We start from the raw sequence: 15,548 nt of genomic DNA, 5'->3' as shown, positions 1-15,548 counted from the left end.
TTGTAGACTATGCTAGATCAGGATACAGATATTACATATTTCTGTGTGCATTATATTATATGTATGCTAAAAAAAAATATGTCTGCTTTAAAAAAAGTAAGGATGAGAATCAATCTATTCTACTATACATGTTACATATGGAATATCCACAGCAGCTGTAGTCCTGCACTTGGCCCTGAGATATATCACTTATAAATTACATATTGTTTGTATTAATCAAACTACTTCCCATCTCCTATACTGTAAATAGTAAAATGTTATGGAATTTTGAAATAGAATTCACATGAATCCGAAACGTTTTTGATATTCAAATCCAGAAATTGTCAGTGTTCTAGGACTATATTTATTAAACCTAACGCATTTTTCATATTGCTTTTGGGCAAAATTTAGAAGAGAATGAATATGCAGATAGTGCATTCATGCTTACAGATGAAGTAGAGATTGTTCCACAAAGATACTTAGGGCCTCATTTAGAGCTATAAACAAATACAACTAAAAAGGTACAAACTTGTATTTGGACACACCATAAAATGCAAGGGGTGCAAATGCTATTTTATGTTTACATGCATAGAAATATCTGCCTGCTTTTGCATGTAGCAACAAATATTGGACATCTAGGATGCTCTCCAATCTCAACTCTACATCTGGCATTTTAAATTTGCTCCCCTGCAGTGCAGCATGGCTGTGCCAAAGTGCAAAATTGCTCCTTCTATCTGGATTTACTCCTAACCCTAAATGAGGCCCAATATGCCATTTGGAGGGGGTGTTCCTAGTTTAGCAAATAATTGAAAAGCCCTTTCTCACCTCTTAAAAATAAATTATTTCCCTCCCTCTTTAAAGGTGGTGGACATCAGGTTAGGCATATACAGAAGAATAATATTTCTTTTATAATAATGGAGTGTTCCAGTGACCACCGTACCATGTACCATGGTGCAATGTTCCTGATTGTCAGGACTTTATGCTGTGTGATGGACACTTGATCATTTTATTTGTCCATAATGAAGGTTCTCCATGTGTAGTGTCTAGAGATGGTCACTGACCCCCGTGTTTTGGTTTTGAATTCGGTTTTGGATCTGGATTACCGTCGTGTTTTGGTTTTGCAAAACCGCCGTTGCGTGTTTTGGTTTTGGTTTTGTTTGGTTTTGTTTTGCTATTTTGTTGGAAAATCAATGTTTTTGGGCCTAAATAAACCCAATTTAGTGCTCCAACTGTTTTAGAGATAAGTAATCTAATTGTTGAGGTAATAAATCATCCAAAAAAACAGTTTAATTCCTGTTAGGTAGGCCTTCATTTATTCTGCACACAAAACAGATTGTCTTCCTCTCCATCTATGCATATTGGCAATGCAGCCATCGTCTTTGGATGTACATTACACCCTACACTTATAGTTAAATATGTAAAGAAATGGAAAAAGGCAGTTTGCTTTCTGTCTCTATAGGCCCCCCTCCACTTGTTTAAAAAAACAAAAAATTCAGCCGTTATAGACTGTACAATATTAATTGAAATGGACAAAGCCAGTTTGGTTTCTGCCTCTATAGGCTCCCCTCCACTTGTCAAAAATACAAAAAAAATCAGCCGTTATAGACTGTACAGTATTAATTGACATGGAGAAAGCCAGTTTGGTTTCTGTCTCTCTAGGCCCCCCTCCACTTGTATAAAATACCAAAAAATTCAGCCATTATAGACTGTACAATATTAATTGACATGGAGAAAGCCAGTTTGGATTAATACACAATTAGGGGGGACACCCCAAAAGCACTGGGGAGTGCTAAAAATTATTTGGTAGATACTGCTGACAGATATGACTTTTGACAGCCAGAAATATTTATGCACAATTATGGGGGACACCCCAAAAGCGCTGGGGAGTGCCAAATATTAACAAAAAATAGCAAACCTCTATCCTCCTCTCTTTTCTAGCGATTTTTGTTAGAGCAATTGCAAGAAGAATATTGGATTCTCTGTCCCTGCTCAAATCAGCCTGTGACTACACCCTGCTCTCTCCCTCTGTCAAATGGCAAAGGATTGCTGTGGAGGCGTGTATTTATGATCTTGAAGTATCACGAGAACCGAGCCCCAAGATCCGACGATGTCACAATGACGTTCGGCCTCGATTTGGATTCGGAACGGGCGGGAGAGTACCGAGCTGCTCAGCTCGGTACTCGGATACCCAAAGTTCGGGTGGGTTTGGTTCTAGGGGAACCGGACCCGCCCATCTCTAGTAGTTTCATTGGGATGCCGCTTACACCAAGCATCAGCACTTCAGGAAGGAAACCACATTTATAGGTGCAATTCTATCAATTATATTTTAAAGAAATAATATAAAAATGGAGCATATGATATGAAGACCAATATCTTTCATGACTTAAAAATATTTCAATATGGATCCAACGTGGAGTATTTTAGGGGAAAAAAGGAAAAGTTGTTAGTTAAGGGCTGGCTCGAAAGAAAGAGTAGACAGGAGTTTGAAGTGATTTTTTAACTTTTGCTGACATGTGCATTTACATCTGGGCAGCAATCCTACAAATAATAGAGCAAAGGATCTATGCAGATACACTTTCCTAAAGCACAAAGTGGATGTTAGTCTATGTATGAACATGCTAAACTAACATGAAGATGTGAGTAACAATGTGCGCTCTCAGATCTCCATTTTTGAAACTTCATAAATTATATTTTGTATTCTTAGTGTTCCCCCTTAAATAATGTAGTTTTTATATAGTTTGTACTGTATAGAACATATCTTGCTATAATAACTGTACATGGAAGCTACCTCTTTAAAAGAGTAGGGATGCCTGAGTGACCCAACATGTGTTCTGTTATTTGGAAAGCGAGTATAAAATAAAAATATTTTTTAAAAATAAATAAATGTTCCATTCAGAGATACAGTGGATTTAACTCTTGGCACAGTTTATATTTAATATTTAAATCTCATTTTAGAGAGACCTACTCGGTAAAGGTGGTACACCGGTCGTAGAAGATGTGGAAATAATAATAGGAAAAGTTTTGGTAAGTTATGTTTACTATTTTGTTTATATTTTTTAAATATTTTATGTTACACAAAATAAGTTAGAAATAAATAGTGCATACTGTACATTGAAATTATTGCTGGGAAACTTTCACACTGATGTTGAAGTTATAAGACCTGTAGCATTTATATAATAATATTATTGTGACACATTGTAAATAAATCAGCCAATTAAGGTTATTACACGGCATGTTTTAGAACAACACTTATTAGATGTGAGAGACAAAACCTTTAATTTGTCCATGCAGTCAAAGTAGGTACACGTCACGTTTGAGTAGAGATGGTCACTGACCTCCGTGTTTTGGTTTTGGATTCTGTTTTGGATCTGGATTACCGTCGTGTTTTGGTTTTGGTTTTGCAAAACCGCCGTTGCGTGTTTTGGTTTTGGATTTGGTTTTGTTTGGTTTTGTTTTGCTATTTTGTTGGAAAATCCATGTTTTTGGGTCTAAATTAACCCAATTTAGTGCTCCAACTGTTTTAAAGATAAGTAATCTAATTGTTGAGGTAATAAATCATCCGAAAAAACAGTTTAATTCTTCGTTGGTAGGACTTCATTTATTCTACACACAAAACAGATTGTCTTCCTCTCCATCTATGAATATTGGCAATGCAGCCATCGTCTTTGAATGTATATTACACCCTACACTTATAGTTAAATATGTAAAGAAATGGAAAAAGACAGTTTGGTTTCTGTCTCTCTAGGCCCCCCTCCACTTGTATAAAATACCAAAAAATTCAGCCATTATAGACTGTACAATATTAATTGACATGGAGAAAGCCAGTTTGGTTTCTGTCTCTCTAGGCCCCCCTCCACTTGTATAAAATACCAAAAAATTCAGCCATTATAGTCTGTACAATATTATGAAAAATGGACAAAGCCAGTTTGGGGTCACTCTGTCTATGACACCCTACCCTTAAGGATAAATTGCCCTAACAGCAGCCTTTCAAGACGGTATGTGATATGGAAATGCCACAAGTCCCTTTCCTCTTTGGGGGTAGATTGCACCCTACACTTACATAGAAAGTTTTAAAAAGATGTTATCGTCATCAACTTCAGCTTAATCCTCACCCTCATCAGTGTGTACGTCATCATCACAGACAATCAATTCATCGCCGCTTGAATCCGCCATTAGAGAACAGTCAGTGCTTGGATGTCTTTGATGGTGAAGGCCTTCCTCGTGGAACATGTAGTTCATTTTTATAAACATCATTTTCTCCACATTTTTGGGAAGTAACCTTCTACGGCGATCACTGACTAAGTTCCCTGCTGTGCTGAACACTCGTTAAGAGTACACACTGGAGGGTGGGCAGCTTAGGTTTGTACATGGGTTTCCAAATGGCCTGCTTTTCTTCCCAGTAAGGAAAGGGACTGTCTGACATTTCCATATCAACTACCTCTTGAAAGTAATCCTCCACCATCCTTTGCATGTTTATACTCGTATTGGATGGAGTTATGGGCAAAGTGACACATTTTTTTGAAAAATCCTTCAAACCAGCCCAGATGTTAAATTGTTCTGGTCTGCCCCCTGCGTCTTCCCTGCTTCTTTTTTGAAAATGTAATTTTTTACGAGCAGCAGCAGCTTGAGAAAGTGAAGGAGGACACGTCGTCAAGCCGAGGCCCAGTTCAGCGGCCAACTTGCTGAGCAATAGCTCCTTGCAAAAGTTCACATCTCGCTCACTTACAAGTAAAGACTCAATGTAGGTTTTAAACCTTGGATCAAGCACAGTGGCCAAAACGTACTGATCCGAGTTCAAGATCTTAATGACTCGAGGATCATTGTGAAGCGAATTAAGTACTTGATCGACAAGGCCAACATACTTTGCTGAATTGCTTGCTTTCAGCTCCTCCTTTATTTTCTGAAACTGCTTTTCCAATAGTCTAATTAAAGGAATGACTTGGCTCAAACTAGCAGAGTCTGCATTCACCTCACACGTCACAACTTCAAATGGTTTCAGCACCTTGCACAGCACTGAAAGAATTCCCCACTGTGCAAGAGTGAAATACATCCCCCCTCCTTTCCCAATGTCATGGCTTGTGCAATATGCTTGGATGGCTTTGCGCTGTTCCTCCATCCCCTGAAGCATGTACAGGGTGGAATTCCACCTAGTTACCACCTCTTGCTTAAGTTGGTGACAGGGCAAGTTAAACTGCTCTTGGAGCTGCTGCAATCTCCTACATGCTGTGGCTGAATGCCTGAAATGGCCTGAAATTTTACAGGCCACAGAAAGCATCTCCTGCGCCTCACGGTTATTTCGTAGGAAGCTCTGCACCACCAAGTTGATGGTGTGAGCAAAACAGGGAATGTGTTGGAAATCACCCAGCTGTAATGCTCGCACTATATTGTTGGCGTTATCAGAAATGACATACCCTGGGGAGAGTCCGAGTGATATAAGCCATGCATCAATCACATCTCTCAGTTTGCGTAACAAATTGTCAGCCGTATGCCTGTTAGTGAAGCCGGTGATACAAAGAGTGGCCTGCCTGTGACAAATGTTACGTAGTGGTGTACATGCTGCTGCTGTTCCTGCTGGTGAAGGTGAATGACCAACCTAGTGGGCTGTCACAGTCATATAGTCTTTGGTTTGGCCACTTCCACTTGTCCACATATCTGTGGTTAAGTGAACAGTGAGCAGAATGGCATTTTTCAGCGCAATCTCTACATTTTTACACACTTTTTGGTATAGTTGTGGAATAGCTTTACGGGAGAAATGGTGTCGCGATGGAATTCTGTAACGCGGACACAAAACCTCAATTAACTGTGAAAAACCAGCTGCGTTTATTGTGGAGATTGGACGCAGATCTAACACTAACATTGCAGCCATGGCGTCTGTGATTCGCTTGGCCTCTGGGTGACTGCTGTCATATTTACTTCCCCTCGCAAATGATTGTTTCACAGTTAATTGCTGAAATGTAGGACTGCTCATTTTATTGACCTGCCTCTAGGATGACGATTCACTCCCAGCAGCAGCAGCAACAGCAGCAGCAGGACAAACGCTTTCTTCAGAGGAATCAATAATAGTGCCGGATTTTTTTGTTTTATGCCCAGGCATGACAATTGCCTTTTTCTTGTCACGTGCCAGAACTGCTACCACTGGTGCAGGACTTACACAAACAACCTCATCCTCATCAACATCCTCATTAGGGCCCTCATCGCCTACACAAATCTCCCCCTCATCCTCTTCTAATTCCAAAGTGGCATCCTCAATTTGGGTATCACCGGCTACACTCGGGCTATTAAGGCACACATCAGCAGAATGCTCACGATTAGACATCCCACTGTTGGATGGACTCTCCACAGGAATTGTTGTCATTTGTGAATCAGAGCAAACATTCTCCTGTAATGCCTCACTGTTATCTTGCAGCTCGGCTTTGACGCGTAACAGTAGTTGTGCACCAATTGTAGGCTGGGTAACTTTTTGGGATCTGCCACTAATAGCCAAAGGTGAAGGCCTCATTCTCTCTTTGCCACTGCGTGTGTAGAATGGCATGCTTGCAATTTTTTTTTTATCGTCACTTAACTTTTGCTCAGTTACACTTCTTTTTCGCTTCAATACAGTAAAATTTTTTGGGGTTTTTGTGTTTTGCACTAATTTGGAAACACTCTGTTGTTTTACATTGCCTTGGCCAGATGACGTACTGGGAACACTAACATCAGGACTGGTGACAGAACCTGGTTGCTCATTCTGATCATATGTGGACTGCTTTGAATCCATTCTGAGCGCAAAACACTGGGGAGTGCTAAAAATTATTTGGTAGATACTGCTGACAGATATGACTTTTGACAGCCAGAAATATTAATGCACAATTAGGGAGGACACCCCAAAAGCACTGAGGAAAGCTAAAAATTATTTGGTAGATACTGCTGACAGATATGACTTTTGACAGCCAGAAATATTAATGCACAATTAGGGAGGACACCCCAAAAGCACTGAGGAGTGCTAAAAATTATTTGGTAGATACTGCTGACAGATATGACTTTTGACAGCCATAAATATTAATGCACAATTAGGGAGGACACCCCAAAAGAACTGAGGAGTGCTAAAAATTATTTGGTAGATACTGCTGACAGATATGACTTTTCACAGCCAGAAATATTAATGCACAATTAGGGAGGACACCCCAAAAGCACTGAGGAGTGCTAAAAATTATTTGGTAGATACTGCTGACAGATATGACTTTTGACAGCCAGAAATATTAATGCACAATTAGGGAGGACACCCCAAAAGAACTGAGGAGTGCTAAAAATTATTTGGTAGATACTGCTGACAGATATGACTTTTCACAGCCAGAAATATTAATGCACAATTAGGGAGGACACCCCAAAAGCACTGAGGAGTGCTAAAAATTATTTGGTAGATACTGCTGACAGATATGACTTTTGACAGCCAGAAATATTAATGCACAATTAGGGAGAACACCCCAAAAGCACTGAGGAGTGCTAAAAATTATTTAGTAGATACTGCTGACAGATATGACTTTTGACAGCCAGAAATATTAATGCACAATTAGGGAGGACACCCCAAAAGCACAGAGGAAAGCTAAAAATTATTTGGTAGATACTGCTGACAGATATGACTTTTGACAGCCAGAAATATTAATGCACAATTAGGGAGGACACCCCAAAAGCACAGAGGAAAGCTAAAAATTATTTAGTAGATACTGCTGACAGATATGACTTTTGACAGCCAGAAATATTAATGCACAATTAGGGAGGACACCCCAAAAGCACTGAGGAGTGCTAAAAATTATTTGGTAGATACTGCTGACAGATATGACTTTTGACAGCCAGAAATATTAATGCACAATTAGGGAGGACACCCTAAAAGCACTGAGGAGTGCTAAAAATTATTTGGTAGATACTGCTGACAGATATGACTTTTGACAGCCAGAAATATTAATGCACAATTAGGGAGGACACCCCAAAAGCACTGAGGAGTGCTAAAAATTATTTGGTAGATACTGCTGACAGATATGATTTTTGACAGCCAGAAATATTAATGCACAATTAGGGAGGACACCCCAAAAGCACTGAGGAGTGCTAAAAATTATTTGGTAGATACTGCTGACAGATATGACTTTTGACAGCCATAAATATTAATGCACAATTAGGGAGGACACCCCAAAAGCACTGAGGAGTGCTAAAAATTATTTGGTAGATACTGCTGACAGATATGACTTTTGACAGCGAGAAATATTAATGCACAATTAGGGAGGACACCCCAAAAGCACTGAGGAGTGCTTAAAATTATTTGGTAGATACTGCTGACAGATATGACTTTTGACAGCCAGAAATATTTATGCACAATTAGGGAGGACACCCCAAAAGCACTGAGGAGTGCCAAATATTAACAAAAAATAGTAAACCTCTATCCTCCTCTCTTCTCTAGCGATTTTGGTTAGAGCAATTGCAAGAACAATATTGTATTCTCTGTCCCTGCTCTAATCAGCCTGTGACTACACCCTGCTCTCTTCCTCTGTCAAATGGCGATGGATTGCTGTGGAGGCGTGTATTTATAAAGTTGAAGTATCGCGAGAACCGAGCCCCGAAATCTGACGACGTCACGATGACGTTCGGCCTCGATTTGGATTCGGAACGGGCGGGAGAGTACCGAGCTGCTCAGCTCGGTACTTGGATACCCAACGTTCGGGTGGGTTCGGTTCTCGGGGAACCGGACCCGCCCATCTCTACTTTTGAGGAACATTAGAAATGCACTAAAGGACACATCTCAAAGCTTCCAGCATCATTTATCGTGACCATACACACATTAAACGGACACTGACAAATGTTTGCTAAGAGCTTAGCAAGTGCTGAATGAGCATTTCCATAGAACTCCATTGTATTTTTAAAGCATTATTAATGGTTAGAAATGAAGCAGCTGATAACAATATTGACACAAAGTGAATTGTTGTCCGAGTGTATGATGAGTACAGATAATTTGATTTGCATATTATGATGATTATCATCCTTGCACTTTTCATATGCATTGAGAATGTGTTTTAAAATAAAGCCCACGTGTATGAAGCCTAAGGTTGCTTTTCCTTTCTTGATATTATACTGTAAGCTTTTTAGCCAAGCTTTGGAGGGAAAAAATGCATTGGTTACTCATACCAGCAATTCATACTCTATATAGAAGATACAAATAAAAACTGTTTCATCATTAAGCAGCTGTACTTCCAGCCCCAACCTGTAGTCCTTGCTCATCATAGCTATTGTCCTATTGATTTGTCAATAAAAGCATTTTATTAACATGGTCTACCTTGAGGATGATACATGTTCTCACATAATTGTACTTGATTATTACCCCCGGATACCTGCCTGCAGGAGTATACTGCTGACTGAAAAGCTCCATGTAATGGGGTAATCTGGATTTCCTGCCTGCTCCCAATCTCATGTTACATGTCCAAAAACCACTTGGATAAATCCTAAATGTTCTTGCAGATGGAACCCTGAATTCTGCTTTCTTTATACCACACAATTGTTGTCATTCTGCTACAAAGACATCACTGCTTTTCACATTGAGATCTAATTTACCCAGATGTAGCCGTGTTTGAAAGAAAGAAAATGTTGAGCACCACTAAATATTAAGGTCAACAAAAGTGGTGCAATTGTTATTTATAATATTTAACTCTAAAATAAAATAAAAAACAATGTTTTATTTTTTATAAAATAATGCTCAAATTATAGTCCCATGCACTAATGAAAAGTAAAATACCAAAACTGTAATAACAACAATTAAACACTAGCATTAAAACTAAAATGACAAAGGATTCCCCTAAGAAGGAGCCACCAACAATGGCTATATCACTGGTTATCAGATACAGAGTACTATGAAAATATAATAAACATAATACAGTTCAAAGTATTGTAGTAATTACAGCTCTCTGCTATAACTGTGTATCTTATGGTAGGTAGTTCTTGAATTACACCTGCAGTATACAGAAATATGTTTGTGTGTACAGAAAAGTAATGATAGCAATCCCAAGAGAAAAAGAAACAGTCAAAACCTATAAACATAACATAACACCAGAACTATGTGACCACAGATATTAATGAATATGAGTAACACACATGAAATCAGTATGATATGATAATAAAATGATAAAATGGTCATAAAAGTAAAATGTTATCTATCAATAGAGAATCTAGCAAAACTGTAATATAAATAATCAGGTTAATATTATTGTATCAAAGAACAAATAAAATGCAGTTGTATCAAGGAATGTGCAAAACGTTGCTAGATGTTTATGTAGAGGCTGCTGGAAGTATAAATGCTAAAGTATTTAGCTCACTTGGCAGACAGTTGTGGATTATATGTTTCTCATATGATTTCCAGTTGCCCTGCTCTTACAGTTTATATATTGTTTCACTATATAAAACTGCTGAACATGCTGGCACTTGAAATATTAAACATTTGTGCACTTTCCATCATACATGCTGTATACACAGGCAGATTTGGCCACTCTGTGAGTGTCCGGATCAGTGTCAATATATTCGGGCCAAATAACTTAATCTATGGGGTAAAGAATACATTGTCATTGTTTCAGCCCTATCAAATTTTCTGCTGTTGCTGACATGTGATCACATGTCAATTAAACTGCATGTTTCCAGTGATAACTTGTACCATTTTACAATATGAACAATAGATTCAGTAATTTAGCACTGAGCTTACGAATTCCTATATAAGAATATTCGTGATATTATTACTAAACATTCCCCAGGTAACAGTGAGTGTGCTCATACCATCCAAAAGCTGTTTGTACAGTAAATGCTAACATGTAGGAACAACAGAAATGTATCCAGTCACTGTTGTCAGAAGTAACTTTAATTCTTAAAGGGGTTTAAATAAAAACACAATTTTGCAGAAACATTTTCATGCATATTATATTTTACAAAAGCTTCTTAGTATAGACATCAGAGGAAATTGTAATTTAAGCAGTTTATGTCTCAGATGTGATATAAGTAATATATATGTCAAAAAGTAAATCTTTATAGGAGTATATTGGATGATGAATATAATCTAAATATTCAGGGTATTACCCACTTAATAGATATATACACATATTTAAATATTGATGATTTCCTAAATAAGGGAATGGTATTTACATTCTGATGATTGATATGAAAATTCTCTTAACGCGGCAGCAATACACTGATTTGCGTTATGAGGACATATTATGTGAATACATTAATAAGATGATAATGTATCCAAAATAGGTGCTTTTACCAGCTGTACTTGAACTAAAATATTGATAATGAGGTTAGAAATTTTAAATAAATATGTAGCTAGCAGATATATAAATGCAATAATTATAAACAATAAAAGAGGAAGCTGACAGCTCATATTTTAGTCTTCTTTATTTTAACACAATTTTCACTTACACAATCACATGTAGTTTTAAACATGTTGCCTTATATACAAAGAGGATGGTCTGATTTTAAAGCATATCAATAAAATTAAGGTTTTATCTATTTTCTTTTATTCTGAATATTTTGTCTTTGTATATTTTCAAGGAATTAATAGGTATTTCTAAAGAAACTGTGGATTTTATTTGCGATGCGGTAAGGTCATATTTTTTTAACAATATTTATTCCATTTTGAAAATAATGTTATAGCCTTTATTGACTTATATCTCTTTTTTATTTTAAGAGTTAATCCACTCCCCATGTGGCAGAACTATGGGTTTTCTATGTCTTCAATAATCCACCCCTGCTGGAGCAAATACCACTTCAATCTCCAGGGCTCGACACTCTCAATGAATACAGCATTTAGTGCAGTGTTTTGATAATGCTGATTGGACATCTGCAGTCAGCGTCGGACTGGGCCGCCGGTGGACCGGGAAATCCACCGGTAGGCCCTGATGGCAGATAGCTCCGCCCTCCTCCGTGGTGGGGCGGGGCTAAAAAAAATGATTCCTGTGTCCTCGGGTGTTGGTGGGAGCCAGGTGCCGTGGGTGGCTGGCCCCTCCTCAGGGACCAGTCACTTTCGCTAAACAGGAAACAGGAAGTAGCGTGCGTTCCACCGTGGAACGCACGTTACTTCCTGTTTTGCTTTTGATCGCACAGCAAGCATGTGAGCTGCAGCAATAAGGTAAGTGTGAATGAAAGATGGCCCTGCTATTTGTGTGAGAACAGGGGAAGGGGGGCCTGCTATTTGTGTGAGAACAGGGAAAGGGGGGCCTGCTATTTGTGTGAGAAACAGAGGAGGGGGGCCTGCTATACTGTGTGAGAGACAGGGGAGGGGGGGCCTGCTATTTGTGTGAGAGACAGGGGAGGGGGGGCCTGCTATTTGTGTGAGAGACAGGGGAGGGGGGGCCTGCTATTTGTGTGAGTGACAGGGGAGGGGGGGCCCTGCTATACTGTGTGAGAGACAAGGGAGGGGGGCCTGCTATTTGTGTGAGAGACAGGGGAGGGGGGGCCTGCTATTTGTGTGAGTGACAGGGGAGGGGGGGCCCTGCTATACTGTGTGAGAGACAAGGGAGGGGGGCCTGCTATTTGTGTGAGAGACAGGGGAGGGGGGGCCTGCTATTTGTGTGAGTGACAGGGGAGGGGGGGCATGCTATACTGTGTGAGAGACAGGGGAGGGGGGGCATGCTATACTGTGAGAGAGACAGGGGAGGGGGGCAGCTATACTGTGTGAGTGACAGGGGAGGGGGGGCCTGCTATTTGTGTGAGAGACAGGGGAGGGGGGGCCTGCTATTTGTGTGAGTGACAGGGGAGGGGGGCCCTGCTATACTGTGTGAGAGACAGGGGAGGGGGGGCCTGCTATTTGTGTGAGAGACAGGGGAGGGGGGGCCTGCTATTTGTGTGAGTGACAGGGGAGGGGGGGCCTGCTATTTGTGTGAGAGACAGGGGAGGGGGGCCCTGCTATACTGTGTGAGAGACAGGGGAGGGGGGGCCTGCTATTTGTGTGAGAGACAGGGGAGGGGGGCCTGCTATACTGTGTGAGAGACAGGGGAGGGGGGGCCTGCTATTTGTGTGAGAGACAGGGGAGGGGGGCCTGCTATTTGTGTGAGAGACAGGGGAGGGGGGCCTGCTATTTGTGTGAGAGACAGGGGAGGGGGGCCTGCTATTTGTGTGAGAGACAGGGGAGGGGGGCCTGCTATTTGTGTGAGTGACAGGGGAGGGGGCCTGCTATTTGTGTGAGAAACAGAGGAGGGGGGCCTGCTATTTGTGTGAGTGACAGGGGAGGGGGGGCATGCTATACTGTGTGAGAGACAGGGGAGGGGGGCCTGCTATTTGTGTGAGAGACAGGGGAGGGGGGGCCTGCTATTTGTGTGAGTGACAGGGGAGGGAGGCCCTGCTATACTGTGTGAGAGACAGGGGAGGGGGGGGCTGCTATTTGTGTGAGTGACAGGGGAGGGGGGGCCTGCTATACTGTGTGAGAGACAGGGGAGGGGGGGCCTGCTATACTGTGTGAGAGACAGGGGAGGGGGGGCCTGCTATCTGTGTGAGAGACAGGGGAGGGGGGCCTGCTATCTGTGTGAGAGACAGGGGAGGGGGGGGCCTGCTATACTGTGTGAGTGACAGGGGCCTGCTATACTGTGTGAATGAAATGGGAGGGGGGGCCACTATACTGTGTGAATAAAATGGGAGGGGGGGCCACTATATTGTGTGAATGAAAGGAGTGTGGGCTGCTATAATGAGGGAATGTTTTTTTTTAATATAATGTGTGATATGAGGGAAAGGAGTGGGGTTGCCTTAATAGTACATGGGTAGGAGATAGGCTATTAATTTAATTTTGGAGTTTAGGTGGGGGCTAATTATTTAATGGGTGCTATTTTATTTGTGGGGTGATGGTGGGGCAATTTAATTTATTGGTGGGCTATTTAATTTCAGAGTGGGGCCTATTAAATTAAGATGGGGTGACAGGACCTTTAATTTTATCCTGGGGTGGTTTAGGTGCTATTAATTGAATGTGGGGCTGAGTTTGAGGAGCACGAGGTCTATTTATTAAATGTGAATATGAATTATTTAATGGCAGTGACTGTTGTGGGAAATAGGTATATTTATTATACGTAAATGATATTCATTTATTGCTGGGGCTGTTTGGAGGGAGGGAAATAGGTTTATTTATTAAGTGAGAATACTCTATCTTTAATGTTGGGGCTGGAGGAAGGCCTAAGTATTAATTGTGGGTGCTATAGATTTTACGCCGGGGCTAGTTGGAATTTTCTAAATGTACCCATTTTTTTTCAAAATAGGGCACCCAACATTCCGGGATCCAGACAAGTCGCAACTTAAGAAACCAGCAGCCACAGGTGGTGACAAGAACAGGTAGGACAGTCTGTCAAATGTTCTGATTCTAGTGGGACAATCCTGATTTTTGGTGACTGTTCTGCCCAATCTATGGGGCAGGTCAAGACTGTGTACTCTTTATGTACACACTGCTTTCTTTTTATACTACACTAGGGTGCTAGCTGTCCTTCATGGGCTGACCACTCCCCCCTCTAGTGTCAGGCCCCGCCTCTATGATGCTGGCCACACCCCCTCTGGTGGGCCCCTAGCTTTGCAGTCCCCCGGTGGGCCCTTCATGCCCCAGTCCGACACTGTCTGCAGTCATCCAACCAATGTTATAAAATGCTACACTAGAAGGTGTATTCAGTAAAACATCTCCAGTATGTCTTGCACTTGAGAGGGGCTCATTACCAGTGCTATTACGGCTGATCAATGCAGGAAATATTGGGGTCTGGGTTATACAGCTTTTATTTTAAATACTCCCATTCATAAACCCACTAAATGGAAAATAAAGAAATGCACTAGTAATGCAATAGTGCAAAGGACCTAACAGGTAAGATAAATTATATTTGTTCAGTTTGCCATGCATCTAGTATACAAAGGAAATTTGGATTTACTTTCAGAATGAAGAACATGAGTGGAACTCAACAGTAGTCCATACGTACAGGTTTTAGTTTAACTGCTCTCATTTAATAAAAAAGCAGAAAATGAACATACAGGACCTCATGTAGAGTTGGACACAAGTCTAACTCATAAGCGCATAAAGCACTATTGGCTGCTACATGTCAGACTGAGACGGATCTCCCTCTAGTAACTCTCTATGCTTAGAGAGGAGGAATAGGGAAGGAAGTGGGCGGGCCTAGCAATGTAAAGGTGTACTTACACTCTTTACATGCTGCTTCGCTGAGTTGGAGGCAGCCGCAGGTAGGTCTCTAGGAGACATATCTGCTGTGGGTACTTTCTCCTGGTGCACGTTCCATGCTAATGATGATGACCATCAGCACCGGCCTTGCTGTTTTAAAAAAAATATAAGAAAACAAAGAAATGTAAAAATTTTTAAAAAAAGAACTGTGTGCAACTCCCCCTCCCCAATCAGCCAAACTAACCCTACTATTGCTTGGGGGGGAGAAGCAGAGCGGGGGTTTTTTTGGTTTTTTTTAACACCCATTTATTTATTCATTTCTCTGCCTTACAGGGTCGCTGTGACTGACACACTTAAGTGTATCATGCACACTGGCCCATAAAGCAGATAAAGAGATGTGTCTGTGCAATATGCATAGTATTACCAT

The 15,548-nt window shown here is 40.8% G+C and overlaps 1 protein-coding gene across 2 annotated transcripts in view; it reads left to right on the top strand.

The window, feature by feature from the left end:
* The window catches only part of LOC142099145 (ranaspumin-like), a 151,223-nt gene that overhangs the window by 108,145 nt on the left and 27,530 nt on the right, over positions 1–15,548 (top strand). For both annotated transcript variants that reach the window (XR_012678479.1, XM_075182321.1), the window contains exons 6-7: positions 2,935–3,003; positions 11,536–11,583. Coding sequence is in view for 1 of the 2 variants with exons in the window: in XM_075182321.1 (XP_075038422.1) it covers positions 2,935–3,003; positions 11,536–11,583 (117 nt within the window). In the remaining variant the exon portion in view is untranslated. The remainder of the gene's footprint in view (positions 1–2,934; positions 3,004–11,535; positions 11,584–15,548) is intronic.

Source organism: Mixophyes fleayi, chromosome 8 (genome assembly GCF_038048845.1).
Source record: "Mixophyes fleayi isolate aMixFle1 chromosome 8, aMixFle1.hap1, whole genome shotgun sequence".
NCBI lineage: Eukaryota > Metazoa > Chordata > Amphibia > Anura > Limnodynastidae > Mixophyes > Mixophyes fleayi.
Note: the sequence above shows the minus strand (reverse complement) of the source record. Positions and strands in the feature narration are given on the sequence as shown.